Here is a 16,136-nt window from a genome sequence, read left to right as displayed (position 1 = left end):
GTAAAATGTGAGCCTTAATACCTCATGGGGTTGTTATAAAGAATAAATAAAATTATGCGTGCTGAGTGTTTTGCAGTTGTTAAAACACTATATAAATGCTCACTTTTATTTTTATTTGCCTACTGTAGAATAGAAACAGAATACCCATTTTCCAAGCTAAAGTACCTAGCTGCTTAATTATTCTGGTACTCCAGATCTACTTCTCTCCAAAGAAGAGAGGCTTCCTTTGATTGCTCCAGGACCAGAGACTTTGAGGTGGAAGGAATCTCAGAGTTCACTGAGTATATAAGGATACTGAGTCTCAGAGAGGTGAAATGACTTGCAAGGTCATATAGCTAGCAGGCAACAGCATTTCTTCCCCACTGCTCTACCTTGTCCTTCATTTGATGTGGATGCATGAGCCTGCATGTTCCTTCACACCAAAATTCCCTTTAAAAAATTAGGGGACAGGAATAAATGCCTGACCATCCAATCACATTTTTCCCTAGTCCAGAAAAGATAATCACTCTTCTGGATGACCCTGGCTCAGGGACCCAGCTCGGCATTGATACACAGCCTCGTCCAGCCCCCTAGATTATAAAGGATGTGGGTAGATTCTTGTTGAATTGATGGTGCCTTCTCCTAGTGCCTCCCGGGAGCTAGTAAAAGAATATATGAGAGGCTGAACTTCTTCAGGATGCCTCCATCTATCCCTCTGGAGCTTTGTTGGCCATTTTTAGAACACTGCAGCAGGTTCACTATCTATTGAAATGAAAAAATGACTGCACCCAGACTGGCCAATAGGTTCTGACCTCCTCTCTATGGTCAGTTCAACCAATGATTTTTTGAAGCTTACCCGAACCAGGTAGTGTGCTAGATTCTGGGGGAGAACCAAAGTTAAAGTAAGGGGGTTCCTTTTCTGAAGGAGTTCACAAAGTGGAGAGATTGGAGAGAGATACCATAGCTATATCTGTAAGGCAAAAACACCATAAGATACAGAGAAGAGACAGAAGGGTTCAGAGGAAAACAAAGTTACATCTGATTATACAGATAAGGGGTGGTTTCCTTGGAGTAGGTGGCATTGGAGTGGGGCTTTGAAAGCTAAGCAGGGTCTCAGTAGGCAGAACTAAAAAGGCAGGGCACTACTGGAGTGCAAGCAAAGGTGAAGAAGAGTGAGGTATGTCCAGGGAACAATGAATGATTCACTATCAGTAGAATATAGAGCATGTTCTGAGGGGTTGTAGATGGTGCCACGCTGGAAGGAATAACTGACACAGAGTCAGCATCCAGAAAGATCTTAACTGGCTAGAGAGGGGTTCTTCATGGTTTTTGTGCAGTGGAGACCCTCAGCAATCCAGTAAAGACTATAGACCCTGTCATTGAATCATTCTTTTTAAAGCAGAAAATAAAACATATAGGATTACAAAGGAAACCAATTATATTGAAATATAGTTATCGAAATGTTTTAAAACAGATTCACAGACACCAAGTTAAATACCTCTGAGTTAAAACATTGACCTGAATCTAATATGATGGAATTCAACACAGAGATTTTTTGAATATCACCTTCACAAGATGGAGAAGACATGATGATAAAGCAGTTCATCTGAAAAAAAAAAAAAAAGATCTGAGGGTTTTAGTGGACTATCAGCTCAATGTAAGTCAGGAATGTGAAGAAGCAGCCAGAAAACGAATGCAATTTTGTATTCCATGAAGAGAGGCATAGAGTCCAGGCTTAGAGGGGGAGTAGTGCGGTCCTACTATGCACTCATCAAGAACCTTATGTTCCAGGCACTACATTTGAGGCAAGACATTGATTAGATTGGAGAACATCCAGAGGACAGGCACTCGGATGGTAAAGAACCTTATCTTCATGTCTTATAAGGACTGGATGAAGGAACTGGGAATGTTAATTCTGGAGAAAAGAAGACTGAGGAAATACATGTTAGCTGTATTCAAGTGTTTGAAGGGCCTTGATGTGTAAGAGGATTAGGTCTTGCTCTGCCTGCCCCAGAAGGACAGAATTAAGAACAATGGATAGACGTTGTATGTGGAGAGGCCTGTTTTATCTTGATTTTGTTTGGTTTGGGTCTTTTTTTTGTTTTTTTCAGGGTAATGAGAGTTAAGTGACTTGCCCAGGGTCACACAGCTAGTAAGTGTCAAGTGTCTGAGGTGGGATTTGAACTCAGGTCCTTCTGAATCTGAGGCCCGTACTTTATCCACTGTGCCACCTAGCTGTCCCCTGTTTTATCTTGATTTTAAGAAAATTTCCCATGTGAAAATTTGTTTATACATGTAACTTGGGGGAAATTCTAAATAAATAAATAAGAGAGCTTAGAAAATTTCCCAATGATGGGAACCATCCAAACATGGAATGGGCTGTTCCAGCAGAGAGTGAGTTTCCTGTGACTAGAGATCTTCAAGAGAAGGTTGGATGACCCATTATGGGGGTCTGGTCGGGGATTCTTTTTCATGTACGGATTGGACTAGAAAGTATCTGAGGTCCTGTCCAATTTTGAGATCCTTAGATTCTCTGAGTTGTGGGAGGCAAGTTGGCATCATTTGCTGGTGAGCTTTGAAAACAAGGGCAGGGGGAGGAGGGTCCTGGCCTTCATTTAGCAGCCAGCGGGGAGTCATCGGAGGTGGTTTAGCTAGGCCAGAAGACATTTCTTAACATGACAATATAATCTAGTTATTGTTTATGTCTATAATATCATGATGCCACATCAACATGGTTCTCCATGTCTAAAATCTGAAAGAAATTGGGCCGAAGCATGTAAGAGTCTGACCATATAAACCCTATCTGATTGTTTGCCGCCTGAGGGAAGGGGGAGGGGAGGGAGGGAAAGAGGGATAAACATTAGAACCCAAAACTATAAATAAAAATGTTTATTACCAAAAAAAAAAAAAGTCTGACCAATCAAAACCCATTGACCTCTTTGTCCATAGTTTGTCCTTAGCTGCCTCGGTGCTCCAGCCGAGGCAGTGGAGGGAAAAGAAAGGAGGATGATTCAGAATGGTGAATGGATTCAATTTCTTTAAAATGTAGGCACCAATCTTCAATCTATACTAGTAATTATAGCGAATATTAAGCTGACAAAGGACTTCCTGTCCGTTATCTCACTTGAGTCTCACAGCAGCTCTTGGAGATGGGCGATTCAAGGGATTGTTACCTTCATCTTTTTTTTTTTTTTTTGGTGAGGCAGTTGAGGTTAAGTGACTTGCCCAGGGTCACACAGCTAGTAAGTGTTAAGTGTCTGAGGCTGGATTTGAACTCAGGTACTCCTGACTCCAGGGCCAGTGCTCTATCCACTGCGCCACCTAGCTGCCCTGTTACCTCCATCTTAAAAAAGAGAAGATCGCAAACCAGCAAGATGCAGTGACCTCCCTCTGGTAGCAAGGAAGTATCAGAGGCTGGATTTGAAAGCCAAGTCCACCACTCTTTCCACTGTTCAACAAAACCTCCCAATAGAAGGATAGAGCACTGCACCTTCTTCTCTTCCTATCTTTTCAGTTTCCTTTGGTTTGCTGTCTTCCCCGACTAGATTGTAAGCTACTTGAAGGCAAGAACTGTCTTTCTTTTTTGTATTTGTATCACCAACACCTATCACAGTGTTTGGCATGTGATAGGTACTTGATAAACGTTTATTGATTGTTTTATTGTTGAGAATTCTAGGATCCAACCCCAAATTTTGGCCTTTTGAGATCTGTTTGGATCCTGAGTCCATCACCCAGGGGGTTAGCTACAACTCCTAGTTTTGTGCTGTCCTCGTTTCCTAGGCAGTTAAACCTCAAAATGAATGACCAGGAGGGATTCTTCCTATGAAGTCACCGAAAGCAGAATCAACTGTCATCCATCAGGACCATCCCTAAAGGGAATCACTGTCTGTGTGCTCTTTCCCCCCTTTCCCCAACAGAGCTTTGTGCAGGGAGAATAAACATCAAAGGTAGCTTTGATCAAGGAACCAAAAGTCTACACATTAGGAACAGCCACAGGTATTTAAGTGGTTTGTCCAAGACCACACAGGTAATAAGTGGCACTCAGATACTTTGATTCCAAATGCAGCACTCTTTTCCTTAGAGCCACTCATTGATTTGACAAGAATTTGCTAAGCACCTACTATGTGCCAGACACTAGGCAAAGTACTAAGGGTACAAAAATAGAACAATCCCTTCTCTCAAAGAGTTTCCATTCCATGGTACAGCTACATCCTGCACAAAGATAAATAGATATTGAGTAATTTGAAGTTGGAGGCCTTCATAAAGGAAGACATTCAAAGCTGAGTTTTGAAGGAAGATAAGGTTTCTAAAAGGCAGAGAAATGGAGGCAGAGAAAAATGCATCCCAAGCATGAGAAATGGTCTGTGCAAACGTACAGAGAGGGGAAATGGTGAGTTGGGGAAACTACTGACAGTGACTATAAAGGGGCCAGGAAGAAACTTGTCACAGGATCATAAATGTCAAGCTCAAAGAACCCTGGAGTCCAACTAATCCTGCCCCCTTATTTTTACATATGTAGAAGCTAAGACGCAATCTGCCCAAGAGTGTCAGAGGTGGGATTTGAACTCGGGTCCTTGGACTCTAAAGCCCAGGGCATTTTCCACTATATCGTGCTGAATCCTGCAGTGAGAGATGAGGGATCCAAACAAGGCACCGGCTGCTCCATTTGGGAATCTCTTGGGAATTCCAAAAGCTACAGCCCCGGCTAGCCTTGACAGTTACTTTTCATCTTCCCTGGCTCGGCACTCAGGCAAGCACCAGCCATGGGAAATCAGTTAATAACTATGCACATTTGATAATAAATTTTAACAATTTAAGAGTGCAGTACAGTTTTATTACAGTTTTTATTTTATCATACTAATTCAATGCGTAATAACCTGCCAGAGACACAGAATTCACTTGACATATGCTCTGAGCTCGAAGAAATCGAATATGCTGGAGTCCTAAACCTTGGGTCACACCCAACTGACAGCATCTTGGGGAGGGCAGTGGGGAGAAGACGTTTCCCTGAGCTAGTCTCCATCAAAGAATGCCAATGCATTGCTTTCCAGCTTCTGTTTGGGTGTTCCAATCCCCTGAAAATCCTCCCACCAGTAAAGGGTAGGAGGAATATTAAGATACCAAACACACTGAGTGAGCTTCATTATGGCCTCAGACACCCTAAATTAGACTCCCAGCTATTCTGGCCTCACTGAACTCTCGGGTTCCTACAGTGGCAGGAAGGAGGTTGGGGTTTGTCTGTAGGGGGTGGGCAGATGGCTCACTCCAAACAACCCTCAGTGCTGGACAGCAGTGATGCTGGCAAGTTTTCAAGCCCTGCAAATTAGCAGGTTCTGGCTTTAAAAAAGATAGGAAGAAAGAAGAGAAACCAACCCAAGCTAATGAAAAAGCTTGTTGAGGGCAGAAATCATACCTTTATTTTTTCCTTATCTTTTTAGATTTAAAGCTGAAAGGGACCTTAAAGGTCATCTAGTCCAACATCCTGATTTTACAGTTGAGGAAACTGGGACTGAGGGAGATGAAGGGACTTGTCCAAGGTCACACGGGCAATAAGAAAAAGAGACACTTACTGGTTGAGTCATTAATCTTAACCTCATTTTCCTCATCTATAAAATGAGGATAATAATCACACCTACCTCGCAGGGTTGTTTTAAGAAGCAAACCAGGTAATGGATGTCAAGTGTGAACCTCAAAGCACTATATAAATGAGTTATCCTCATCATCATCAAGCACCCTGGACTAAGTCAGGAGACCTGAGTTCAAGCCATGGCTCTTCCAGTTACTTTCTTTTTTTTTTTTTTTTTTTTTTAGTGAGGCAATTGGAGTTAAGTGACTTGCCCAGGGTCACACAGCTAGTAAGTGTTAAGTGTCTGAGGCCGGATTTGAACTCAGGTACTCCTGAATCCAGGGTCGGTGCTTTATCCACTGCGCCACCTAGCCACCCCCCAGTTACTTTCAACGTACTGTTGGGGAAGTCATTTCCTTTCACTGTTCCTCAGTTCTTTCTTCTGTAATAATAACAGCTAACATTCATATTGTGTCTTAAAGTTTTCAAAGTGCTTTCATCAGTCAGTCAACAAGCATTTATTAAGCCCTCGTCATGGGTCAGGCAATGTGCCTGTTTGCCTCAGTTTCCTCACTTATGAAATGGGGAATAAAATGAAAAGCAAAAAACACAAGAAGCTCATGTGCAAATAAGGAAGACAACATGCAAAGGATTAGACATATTAAGAATTTATACAGAAAAGATAGAAGGCAGTCACAGAGAGGAAGGTGCCAATAGCCAAGGAAACAAGGAAAGGATTTCTGTAGAAAGTGGGCTTTGAGCTGAAATGTGTTACCTTATTTGACACCCTGAACCACCTTCGAGGTAAGTGTTATTATTACCGGTGCTTTACAGATGAAGAGAACGAGGTTGATACAGCTTACGCGATTTGCCCAGTATGGCTCAGCCTATAAGCGTCTATGGTAGTATCCAACTCCCAAGTCCAATATTCAATCTAAGACATCAAGAACTGGATGCCTTCATCCATCCCACTCACTCTAATTCACTAACTGGCACAAATGAAATCATGGAGCCATACCTCGAGTTCCACCCTTCCCTTTTCATTAGATTTCCATGAGAGTCCATCTGTGGGTTCACTACAAGTATATGAGATTTGCTTAGGAAAGTCTGTTCTAATTCTCATCATAAAGAAAACAAAGGGCAGAGAAGTCAAAAGGTGATCACCAAATAGAGTTTTCAAAAATGAGAAGGAAACAAAACTTACACACTATACACTAGAGAGATTGGCTTTGATTTCTGGGAAAACTCTCGGATGTATTATTAAAGAGATGATAAATGATATAACAAAAAGGAAGCGGTGATCAGACAAAGAGTCAGCACGTTTTGGGAAAGAACAGGCTTGCCAAGTTAACCCTATCTCCTCCCTTGACAGTTACTATACCAATTGATCAGGGAAGGCTGCAGAGATGCTTGACTTAGATTTTAGGAAGGAATTCAACAAAGTTTTTCATGCTCTTCTCGTGGATAAGGTGAAAAGACAGGGACTGCATGATGGCATAATCAGGTGGATGATTGACTGATTGGGAAAAAACAATTATTAATGATTAGATTGAAGGAGGTCTCCAGTGTGGTACTCCAGAGATCTGTATTTGGCCCTGTGCTTTCCAGCATCTTTATCATGTCATGTGAATTATCTATCAGTGATTTGGATAAAATCACAAATGGAAGGATCATCAAATTTTCAGATGACACAAATCCAGGAAAGATGCACCAGATGATAGTCAGGATCCAACTCTAATAAGATGAAATTGAATAAAAATAAGTGTAAAGTCTTTCTCTTGGGTTCAAAAGGTCAATTTCACAAGATGGGGCAGAGACAACTAGAAAAATGCCTGAGGCATCTAGTTGGCATTGTGGATAGAATGTTGGGCGTGAAGTTAAAAAGACTTGAGTTCCAAGCTGCTCTTAGACGCTTACTTGCTGTTTGACCCTATACAAGTCACTTAAGGTCTGTTTGCCTCAGTTTCCTCACTTATGAAATGGGGATAAAAATAGCACCTGCCTCATAGGGTTGTGGTAAAGAATAAAATGAGGTAGTGCCTAGCACAATATCAGGCACATAGGAGGTACTTAATAAAAGCTTAGACCCTCTCCCTCCTCCCTTCATGACCACCAAGATCAAGATGAGTCAGTAGAATCACATGGCAGCCACAAAAACAAATTCAATGTCAGGCTGCCCTAAGCATACCTGGAGACAGGACTGGGAAGGGCATGGTCCCACCAGAAGGATATTGATAAGCTTGAGATTATCCAGAAGAGGGCAACCAGTACCACGAAGGCATCAAGATCAGGCAATGTGAGGATCAGTGGAGGGAACTGGGGTGTTTAGCCTGCAGAAGAGAAGAGTCAGTGGGGACATGATAACTGTCTTCAAGAATGTGAAAGGCATGGGGCAGCTAGGTGGCACAGTGGATAGAGCACCGACCCTGGATTCAGGAGGACCTGAGTTCAAATCCAGCCTCAGACACTTAACACTTACTAGCTGTGTGACCCTGAGCAAGTCACTTAATCCCTATTGCCCCACAAAAAAAAAATAATAATAATAATGTGAAGGGCTAACCCATGGGAGAATTAGAAGTTGTTCAGCTTGGTCTTGGACAACACAACTGGGATCAGTGAATGGAAGTTTGAAAAGGTTTGTGTAAGGAAAAAAATTTCTAATAGAGTCATCCGTACATGGAATGGGTTGCCCCAGAAAGAAATGATTTCTCCCTCCTTACGGGTCTTCCAGCAAAGGTAGAATGACCACTCATCAGAAAGATCATAGAGAAATCTTGGTCATCAGGGATAGGCTGGACCAACTGGCCACTGAAGTCCCTTCTAGGGCTGATATTCTGTCGTTGTGGGAGAAGTGGTGATTAGAGTAAATACGAGTCTTGTGCATCTATCCAGCCAGTCACCAAGTCATTTTGTATTTCATTATTATTCATTAGAGCAAAATAATGCCTTAGAATAGACTTTCCTCCAACAAGATATCTCTTGTGAACACTCTAAAATCTATACAATTCCTTGAAAGATATAACAAGAGGGAAAATTGTTGTTAATGACCTAATTATTGATATTAAGTGAAACAAAAAACAGAGAGAAGAATGCTCACTCAAAGTGTTTGCCACTGCCAAAGAGGGTATCCAGGATGGAGGCCAAATAAAAGAGGAATTTCTTATAGATGATGAGGTCCTACAGATGTTCCTCTTTTCAGAGGACTTTATGTTGTTTGCATCAATCTCTAGAACACTACCAAGTCTCCTTAAAGAGATCTAGAATCCCTCAAGAAGTTTGGTCTACCCATCCACACAGGAAAAAGCAAGTGGATGAAAAAATACCTATTGTCAGGACTATGGTATACAGTTGGAAAGTCATTCCATAGAACTACCATTATGATATATATCTTAAACAGATACTGAGATGGGACAATGTGCAGGGCTCAGAATTGAATAGGTGAAAGAGAACAGGTTGAATTACCTTCAAAAAACTACACCATCCTTTTAACCACAGAGTTCTCCCTCAAACAATACCACATTTTTTATACTCTGTATTCTTTTGATGAAAGGGCAGCTAGGTGGTATAGTGAATAGATACTAGAATCAAGAAGAATCATCTCCCTGAGTTCAAATCTGGCCTCATACACTTGCTAGCTGTGTGACCCTGAGCAAGTTACTTAACCCTGTTTGCCTCAGTTTCCTCATCTGTTAAATGGGATGGAGAAGGAAATGGCAAACCTTTCCTAGAAAACCCTAAATGGGGTCATGAAGAGTCAGAAATGACTGAAATGATTGAACAACAACAACATTCTTCTGATGACCCTGAATTGCTGATCTTTGGAAAATTCAAGTTGTGAATCACACAAAGTACTACTTAGAAGCAGATGGTGACAACACAAACATTCTTTCTATCGCTCAAATTCTTAACCTTGAAGTTATTTTTACCCTTCACTCTCCCTCACACCTCATACTTGGTTAGTTACCAAGTCTTGTCCGCCTCTACTGACTCAACATCTCTCACATCTGTCCCCTTCTCTGCACTCAGACAATCTCTACCTAGGTTCAGGCCCTTGTCTCCTCTAATCAAGATGATTGCAATAGACCTTTAATTGGCCTCCAGAGTCTCATCTGCAATCCATCCCCTACACAGCTGCCAAACTGATATTCACATATCTGACCCTTTCAATGGCCACCCTAAAATATTTAATGGCTCCAGATTTATCCCAAGATAAAATACAAAATCCTCAACTTGACATCCCAATTACATTGCCAGAATTATTTCCCATCACCAGATTCATCAAAGAATCCCTTCCTTTCATTCATTCTCTATTCCAGTCAACTAGATCTGTTAGCTATTTCTCTTACATAACATTCTATCTCCTGTTTTGGAGCTCTGATGCAAAGGGTCCATCTTGTCTTGAATATACTCCCTCCTCACTTCCATGTTCTGGAACCTCCAACTCCCTTCACAGCCCAGCCCAGGGCCAACCTCTTATGCTAGAATTTTCCTGACCATCTCCTTCCCCAGCTATTGAGAGTTCTCTCCCTCTTGAAATGACTTAGTATTTTCTTTGTAGATTCTTATCTGTGTATGTGTTGTTTACTCCTATAGATGTAAGCTTCTTGAGAGCAGGGAATGTTTTATTTTTGTCTAGTATAGTGCTCATCACATTTGTAGTGCTCAGTAAATCTTTTTATTTTAATAGAATTTAATTGAATGATGAACTTGAGTAAACTGCAACATTGTACAGGAGATGTCTCCCCCCAAAAAGGGTAACAGAGAGGTGCATAACTGGACAGGAGCAGATCATGCATCAAAAATAAGGGATAATGTATGGATAGCTATTATATTCCACTGGCATCTACCCAAGTAAAGGAATCTGAAGGAAGGCCCCTGGCATGTCAATGTCATGGGATACTCCTCCCCCTTCTAGGACAAAATGGACAAGATTAGTGTAGGATGAGAAGGTCAAAGTGGGTGATGATCTACTCACATTTCAGGGAAATCCCTACATAGATGAGATCACAGGTCATCAAAGGATCTCACACATCTGTCCCTTTCCTTTTCCACTGCCACCATCTCTAGACTCATGTAATAAAATCACAGACGTAGAAATGGAAGAAATCTTAAAAGTCTAAACGCCTTATTTTATAGATGAGGAAACTGAGGCAGAGAGAGGGTAAATGCTTTTCTAGGGTCACATAGCTAGAAGTGTCTGAGGTTAGATTGGAACCCAAGTATACTTGACTTCAAGTCCACTTACTCTATCCACATTAGCCATCACCTCCTGACTGGGCTATGATACTAGCATTCTACCTTGATTATTTCCATGGGGTTTCATCCAGGTCCATATTTCACTGGCAGACTAATCTTAAAACACAATTTTCATCTGGTTACATCCCTCCTCACAACCTTCAGTAGTTCCCTGTTGCCTTTAGTATAAAAATTCATATTTCCTAGTCTTGGCATTTAAGGCCCTCCCTTATCTGGCTCCAAATTCAACTTTTGTTTCTTCCCATCATGAACTCTCCACTCTACCCACATTGATCTGATCCTAAGATCTGACTTATTCTATAGCTCTGCTTGACTCATCCCACCCCTACATACTACAGAATGCCCTCCATCCCTCATCACCATCTCTCTGACTCCTATTTGTCCTTCAGAGCCCCATTTCATCTCTACTTCATCTAGACAATCTACCTTGACTACTCCCAGCCCTACCATGATCTCTCTGCCCCCTGTGAATTCTTATGGGAATTCTTATCTTCTCCCAACCTTCCAGTTAGCACTTACTCTAAGTGCACATGCTTTGGAGTGAGAAGGCTGGTGCTCTTACCCTGCCTGAAACCCTTACCGTCTACATGATAGTGGGCAAGTCACATACACTCTGTGAAAGTTTATTCATGAGAGTTGTTCCCTTCACTTCATTGAGCCAGAAAAGAAAAACACTTTAGATGACATAGAAATGTGAATTATTATCAGTCCATTGTACTCTAAGTTTTCATAAGATCATAGATTTAGAGCCAGAAGGAATGTCAGAGGCACCCTCAGTTAGAGAAGGACAGCATCACTAAGGTAGCAGATCAGACGCCGGGGCGGGGTTTCATGAAGCTTATCCTCTTTATTAAACCATAAGGTTTGTGCGGGCAGGGACCACATCTCATTCATTTTTATATCCTCACACATGCGCACACACACACACACACACACACACACACACACACACACACACACACAGAGCAGAGCAGAGCAGAGCCTAGCCCAGGGTCTTGCAGCTACAATAGTTGACTCCCAGGAAATTCTTGTTCATGGATCTGTGACTCATGGCATTTGTTGGGGTGCTTTGATTCACTCTGAAAGACCAATCTGCTTTTCAATCTCACAGATTTAGAGCCTGACCTCAGAGGCTGGTAAATCCAACCCCCTCTTTTTACAGAGGAGGAAACTGAGGCCCAGAGAGGGAAAGTGATTTGCCCAGGGTAATGGGAGATGAATACAGATCCTGTGACCCAAGAGCCCGGACACTTTCTGCCACACCAGACTGCACCCCTTATTCTAGGCTAGAGGGTAAAATAGACAGAAGCTAGTCCTGGGGGGGGGGGAAGCAGTGAAGCTCTCCAAATAATTCTAGGTTGCAAATCATTTTCCCATTCTGACCAGTGTCGCAAGAGGACAGATTGAGAATCGACGGGAGCCTGGAATAACTGTACCACTGCCGTGTGGGTCACTTAGAGTCAAACTCAGGTTTCCCCCCACAATCAGATTTCCTTTCTACCTAACTAAGTTCAGCCCCAAGGCCAGCAGGCCCACAATCGATTTTGTCTTATATAAACAACACAAGAATTGCTTTTTTGTCACCGTGGTGAAAGCCCACCTACCTACCAGCTAATATTCTTCTGATCATAGATTCAGAGCTGGGAAGGACTCTAATGATGAGCTCAATTTACAGATAAGGAAACTGAGGCAGGTTTCCCAGAATAAGTGGCAGAGTTCCCAGTTGAACCCAGGTCCTACCAACCACTCTGATTTCTCCTTCTCTTAGAGCAAATGGGTCCATTGTGTCTTTGACTTAATTTCTCAACCCAATGCTTTGTTTATTTGACTGCGAGCTGCCTCCTTCAAGTCATTAGCCCATCAAAAGATATTACATCATAATTGGCTAAGAGTATATTGGTTTTTTTGTTGGTTTTTTTTTTTAGCCTGGCCTAATGAGCTTCATTTTGATGTGCTTAAGAGCTCCTATAGAGGACATTAAATTTTCAGATAAACAAGAAAACATTAGGTTTGAAGCAGAAATGGATGCAGAGGGACAAATCTATCCATTTGTGGGTCACTAATGGACACTCTCCATTTGATAAGGGACATCTAGACTGGGCCAGTAATGACCCAAGGGAAAAGATGCCGCTGGATAGATGAGTGGAAAGAGCCTGGATGTCAGAAGACCTGGGTTCTAGTCATAGAACAACCAATGATCCACTATGTGGCCAAGGACAGGTCTCTCCCTGAGCCTCAGTTTCCTCCTCCGTGAAATGGATGACCTACTCCACAGAGTAGTTGTTAAGATCGACTGAGATAATAATATATGGAATGGGTTTTGTAAACCTTACAGCTAACTCTATATAAATGTCAGCTGTTATTATTGTTTCTAGCTCTAAAGGTCTATTATATTCCCTCAGGCCCCTTTGATTCTTTTAACAGAGGGGAATAAATAGGAAAAGTTGGCTCCAAGATGTTCCACTGTCATTCAGGAACAGATGGCAAAGAGTAAAGTTTCCTCCCAAAGCACTTTCATTGCCTAAAGATGGAGGGAGGGCGGAGGAAAAGAGGGAATCCCTGGGTTGCAAGTCCAAACTGCCAATCTGCAAATTAGACCTGTAATTTGAGAATGGAGGAGAAGATGTGGGTTGGTGGGAGAGGAAGAAAAATGTTTACTCCTGCCCAAGGTCCCGGCACCACCCCTTCAGACCCTCATAATGATAAAATTCTGGACCTAGATTTAAACCCTTCCACTGACAATATCTGTGCAACCATAGACAAATCGCTTTAATCTCTCTGAGCCTCAGTTTCTTCATCTGTGAAATGAGGGCATTGGAGATCTTTGACCTCTAAGGCCCTTTCCAGCTCTAAATATATGATAAACTAGCCATAAACTCCAAATTAAATGTCCTTCATACTACACATGTAGCCTTGTGATCTTAAGAGTCTGTGACCTGTCCCCCATTTGCTAGTCTGTACCTTTGAGTACAGGGGAATTTGGCTGTGGCCTACCTATTTTCTCACCCTTGCTTTACTTAAATCACTTTCCTCATGACCTCCCTGGTGTCCTGGATAGCCAGATGCTCAAGAAAGTGATCCACATACCACCAGACCTAGTAAAGGAACCTAGGCAGAGGAGAGCAAATGGGGGGGGACCCTATAGAATAAAACAAAATCGCTTCTCTCTTGTAGATCTCTCCCCTCCCTCCTTTCTGACTTAATAACAGTGCCTACACTGATTTCACTGTTTCCTAACATGTTAGGCTCCTGTTTGCAGGGAACTTCTCCTTTTCCTGGGTCCTTGTTTTGGACTCCCCAAGTAATTACCCAGATCCACAGCTGCCTGGTGCAGCGATTACGAATCCTATCAAGGATTCCATTTGTATTCCTTGAATAGTCTCTCTTCATTCACTAGAGAGCTCCTGTTCAGTCTTGGTATGCTTTATTACATGGAGAACGCACCCACAGCCTTTTTCAGGAGCCCAGACGGGCTTGCAGTACTGTTTCAGGGAGAAAGTTTAAACCCCTTCACTGGGGTTTTGGAAGGAATTTGGCCGCTCTCTTTCTGACCGCTGTACCGTTGGTGGAAACAGCCTGTGACATTCCAGGCTGTAACTTGCCGGCAAAATCCTCATCCGGATGGATCAGCTGCTTCCTCTCTTTCTCCAACCCCCTCAACACCCCAGTCCCCATCAAAAACTGAAGGAGGTTTTGGTTAATTGTCCAAAAAGGGTTTGAGCACAGACTTTTTTAAGCATAAATTCCAGAGGGGCTGCTCTACAGCCGTGGATAAGACCCTCAAACTCCCCTAGTCTTTAAGAGAGGGCAGAGATTAAGAGAATGCCTCCTCAAAGTGAGAGGGACTTGGTCTTTAATAAGTGAAGAAGGCTTAACTTCACACAGGGCCTGGCATGGGTATGAGGTCACACCAGACGAGATTTAAAAGAAAAAAGCTTTTTTTTTTTGGAAGGTGGGGGGGGGGCTGTTAAAATTTTTTTAAAAAACCACATTTCACCCAGAAGAAATGGTCCAGTCAGGAAAAAAAATCAATTGAGGATTTAGAGATAGCTGTTCTAAGCCCACCTGGTGCAATTGACAAAAATGCAATTTACAAAGAAGCTAAATCCTCTCCTGGGACGAGCCCAGCTAGAGCTGACTCCTGAGCAAACCAGCTCTCTCTTCCCTCTAAGAAGCTCAGCTTCCTTTCATTATCACAACTATTAAGAGATTCCTCAGATCCCAAGTTCTTTGGACTAATAACTTTCCCATAACTGGGGGGGGGCAGGTGGGATGGGGAGGGGGAAAGGTTGGATGGGAGGGGGACAGGAGGGAGCCAGCAGGGTGTGCCTTCTCACTGAGACCATTTAGAGAGAGGGGATGAGTTCTCTAGCCATTCAGGAGAGCAGCCTCCCTCCCAACTTCTCTCAGTCTGAGTGGCAGGTCGCTGATTTAAAAGAGTAGAGTCTAGCCTAGGTTATGCCCTTTCCTCGGAGCCAGCGGGAAGGAAGGGAACTGGAGAGGAGGGAATGTTTTTGCGGTAGTCGGGGGAGAAAGAAGCACCCCCACACACACATACACACATACACACACACACACACTTCAGAACGACTTTGCAAGCTAGGGGAGGCCCCCGGCCAAAACAAACGCACCAGGACCTGGACGTAGCCAGAGAAACCCAAAGCAGGGAAAACTTGGCTTTCTCTCAACTCAGCCCAAAGTGGGGAGGGGACCAACCCAACCCAGGGAGGCAAGCAAGAGGGGCCGGCCAGGGCAGCGTCCATGCAGCCAGATCCGGAGATCCAGAGCCCCCCCTTCCTTGGCAAGGCTCATACCTCCTGCTGCTCTCAGGGCAGAGGCGTCCAGCATCCATGGCCCACAGGGAGCTCAGGGGGGCTCTCTCAAAGCATCACAAAGGAACTGGAGCACCGCAGCTCCTCTCGAGGAGCCCAGCCGGCCAGGCGAGCTAATTAAAAGGGACTGATGCCTCTTCTTTTTTGGTAACGGATAAGATTTAAAGGGCTAGAGTCCCAGGATGGGGGAGGCAGTGGTGCGGTGACGGCTGCTGCCGCTTCTGCTGCTGCTGCTCTCGGCTCTTAGGAAAGCCTCATGCAGTCAGTGCTCTGGGCTGAACACTAAGACAGAGCCCATCAGGGTGAGGATGGGAAATGTGCAGTCAGCCAAGCCAGTGGGGCCCTTCAGGAGGCAGCCGGGGCATCGGAGGTCTGAGCGCCGGCCACCCGAGCAAGAGGGTAAAGTCCGGGACCTTCTTCTGCTAGAGGGAGCAGACAGAGCCAGGTTGGGTGCACCCCATCGCCCACACTCAGCAGCCAACTTGGCCCCCAGCCGCCACCAC

The 16,136-nt window shown here is 43.4% G+C and overlaps 1 protein-coding gene across 1 annotated transcript in view; it reads right to left on the bottom strand.

Annotated features, from left to right (window-relative positions):
- CALN1 (calneuron 1) overlaps positions 1–15,897 on the bottom strand; it is a 483,576-nt gene extending 467,679 nt beyond the window's left edge. The window contains exon 1 of the mRNA XM_044005256.1: positions 15,616–15,897. Within this exon, the coding sequence (XP_043861191.1) occupies positions 15,616–15,649 (34 nt within the window). The 5' untranslated portion in view covers positions 15,650–15,897. The remainder of the gene's footprint in view (positions 1–15,615) is intronic.
- Positions 15,898–16,136: the final 239 nt, after the last annotated feature.

The sequence above is a fragment of the Dromiciops gliroides genome, chromosome 4 (assembly GCF_019393635.1).
Source record: "Dromiciops gliroides isolate mDroGli1 chromosome 4, mDroGli1.pri, whole genome shotgun sequence".
NCBI classification, from domain to species: domain Eukaryota; kingdom Metazoa; phylum Chordata; class Mammalia; order Microbiotheria; family Microbiotheriidae; genus Dromiciops; species Dromiciops gliroides.
This window is presented reverse-complemented; position numbering and strand designations above follow the sequence as displayed.